The sequence below is a fragment of the Eurosta solidaginis genome, chromosome 4 (assembly GCF_040869045.1).
Source record: "Eurosta solidaginis isolate ZX-2024a chromosome 4, ASM4086904v1, whole genome shotgun sequence".
NCBI classification, from domain to species: Eukaryota; Metazoa; Arthropoda; class Insecta; order Diptera; family Tephritidae; genus Eurosta; species Eurosta solidaginis.
This window is the reverse complement of record NC_090322.1, coordinates 269,308,414-269,311,421: the sequence shown is the minus strand read 5'-3', so window position 1 is coordinate 269,311,421 and position 3,008 is coordinate 269,308,414. Positions and strand designations below refer to the sequence as shown.

Here is a 3,008-nt window from a genome sequence, read left to right as displayed (position 1 = left end):
TTGGAAAAAAATTCAATTATATATCCAATTCTTTTCGATAGTATTGGGACAGAAAGTACATTTGCGCAAAGTATTTTTTTTTTTTCAATTGCAAACAAAAAAAAATGTTTGTAGTTGAGCATCAAGAAAACGAAATTACTTTTGGTATTTTTTTTTTTTTTTTTTTGAGGAATCAAAATGTAATCAATTCCTTTGCTGTGGAGAAAAGAAATTAATACTTTTTTCAATTACTGCGGAATATATTTGGTAATGTAATGGAATTGCATTTACCTAGCTCTGTCCACCACCCTCAAAGTACACTCATTTACAAACAGTTAAATTTATTTCACCAGCGTATTTCATACAAATTTTTTCAAAATAGATATAGTGATCAATAAATTAATCCTAATTATTGTATCAACACAATTACATAAACAAACAACTTGACGCACACCTAGATCTTAAATGCGTTGACTAAAAAACATCTACTTCAATTATGCACACTATCGGGTTTCTTAGAAAAATTACTGCCAATATGTATAATCGGTCCAATGCTAGGCCCTCTACTGACCAAGAGAACACTTGATAAAAAAAAAAAGATAAATCTTATAATAATTTTTTTGAATAACATGCTTGAGTTGATCATGCCTGCGTTGTGTATATAATTGATTCATGTCGATTTATAACAGAAAATATAGCAAGACGATTGGATAGAAAAAAATTCAGCAGTCAAGAAAATTTGAAAAATGTTCCCCATTAAAAATGCTACTCTTTTTATAAAGCTCCGCAAATTGCTTGAATTTCAGTTAACGTAATTTGAAATCAACTAAGTTTTCTCTTTAGCTTAACTAGAAAGTTCCATAAATATATGTATGGATATAAATAAGTACAATGAACTATCAATATATTATTGCTTTCCTTTGGACTTCTGTTTTATGTCTGAATCTTCCAATTTCGCTGCCGCACGATCAGCCTTATTTTTTTCATACATCTGCATTAATTCGCGTTTGGTGGGCATTGGTTTTATATGTCCAGCTTGTACAAGGTATTTTATGGATACTGTTGTACCGCCTGTAAGTAGGTTAAATATACAGATCAATATACATAATTCAATGCGGTCAGAAACCTACAGATTACCAGTGAACATTTTTCACTCGTTTGCCATAGACCATTTTCTTTTTATACTGGGTCTATGCCAATCTGTAGCAAAGTTTGTTGGAAAGGAAATTCGTGGGAGTTATTGGAGAAAATATATTACAATGATAAATGAGCGCAATTTACACTCACCTAATGTAACTGCATAACGTAAAGGGGTCGCCACTTTGTAACAAAGATATGCAATCGCGTAATGTCCCATACTCGAATTTCGGAAACGTTCAACAATATTTTCACTTAAGTGCATATGTTCCAACAACAATGGAATATCCACTCCACTAAATTAAATGATATATGAATGAATTCAAACAAAGCTGTAAATATTTGCATTTTTATACCAACCTTTTAGACATATAATAGAAACCTCCAAACCAACCAATCGATGTAACAACATGAACAGGTATAAGAACATACCAGTATTTTTTATACATCAATTTGAATTTTGCAAAAAGGCCAAGGTTTGATGCCTCACCAAATATGTCTTCATCTGCCAAAACAGGAGATGACTTTGTATCGGTTTTGCCCGCTAAGTCAGGTGATTTCTTTGTACTAAATGAATGCCGGCTGCTCACAAACGGCGTCAACAACACGCATGGTGTTGTGTTATGTGTGTTAAGAAGCGACGATCTTACCCGGACGTTACCCAAAACGTTTAGTTGCATTCGTTGACGTTGCTGCGCAAAGGCAGTTTGCCCATGACGCACCATAAGTCTGAATGTTGTCATTGCCTCAATATTCTATTGTCTTGGTAGAGTATATAAAACTATAATTTAATACCATATCATTTGAGGACTTTTTTCGTGATTATTCTTACATTTCCACCAAAATATTCAACTTCACTGCAGCCGGTGTATGTCATACAAACAGCTGTTCAACTCTTTTTGGAGCTTTAAGGGCCAATTAAACTTCCTTAACCCTAACGCCATAGTCGTAACCATCCCGTATCCATAACCATTCCAATGTGATCGATTAATGGTGCCATGGTCCAATAAACAGGTAAAAGCATCAGAGTTGCATTTTACATGTTTTTTCATTCGAAGGTGGTCATAAAATGTCAAACTTTGTTTATGTTAACATTTTTTGTTTATTTACTTTTGATGTGAAAATTTATTAGGTAATTCTTTACTTTAGCTCACAACTACTAAAACTCGTCCAAAAATATCGGGAGAGGTGTCAAAACACGCGCTATGGACCCAGGACCACGAATCCGAAAACGGCAAAAGCATGGACCATGACAACAGCAGATGAAGCGGCTTTGGGAGTGTTCGAGATAAAAGTTCTTCGAAAGATTTATGGACCTCTACGCGTTGGCGATGGCGAGTACCGAAGAAGATTTAATGATGAGCTGTACGAGCTATACGCAGACATCAACATAGTCCAGCGAATTAAAATGCAGCGGCTGCGCTGGCTAGGCCATGTTATGCGAATTAAAGATGATGCTCCGGCCAAGAAAGTGTTTCTATCGAAACCCGCCTATGGAAGCAGAGGTAGAGGGCGGCCCCCACTCCGTTGGAAGGACCAGATGGAAAACGATTTAAACTCCCTTGGTGTGACCAATTGGCGCCAGTTGGCGGAGCGCCAGCAGCAAGCGACCGCCAGCTGAAGCCAACGCAACAGCACAAGCTACTTGCCTTTCCAGATATATTTACAAAGTTGAAAATTTTCATGTGGCTGTTATAATTTTGATGGTGTTGTGTACCCACAAAAAAAACTGTGGGTAAAAGTGTTTTGCGCGGATATAGATTTGGTCTCCCATGGTAATTTTTTATAAGCGCGGCCGAAGGCCGTCAACGCAGGACAGTTTTCTACGCAAAATTACGATGGATCCCACCCCCGGTTTCAGAGTACCCGCGGGTCTTTTTTCGGTTTTTCGT

General features: G+C 36.7%; 1 protein-coding gene across 2 annotated transcripts; it reads right to left on the bottom strand.

Moving 5' to 3' along the window:
- Positions 1 to 303: 303 nt before the first annotated feature.
- Positions 304 to 2,044, bottom strand: LOC137249536 (protein FAM210A). Of its 2 annotated transcripts, XM_067781139.1 has the most exons (4): positions 1,949 to 2,044; positions 1,477 to 1,878; positions 1,267 to 1,412; positions 304 to 1,050 (listed from the first exon to the last, which is right to left on the bottom strand). In XM_067781139.1, the coding sequence occupies exons 2-4, from the start codon at positions 1,857 to 1,859 to the stop codon at positions 887 to 889; spliced, it is 693 nt and encodes a 230-aa protein (XP_067637240.1). In that variant the 5' UTR covers positions 1,860 to 1,878; positions 1,949 to 2,044; the 3' UTR covers positions 304 to 886. The 2 variants fall into 2 exon arrangements, with proteins under 2 accessions (XP_067637240.1, XP_067637239.1); XM_067781138.1 differs by having other exon boundaries at positions 1,477 to 1,998.
- Between the last annotated feature and the right edge of the window lie 964 nt (positions 2,045 to 3,008).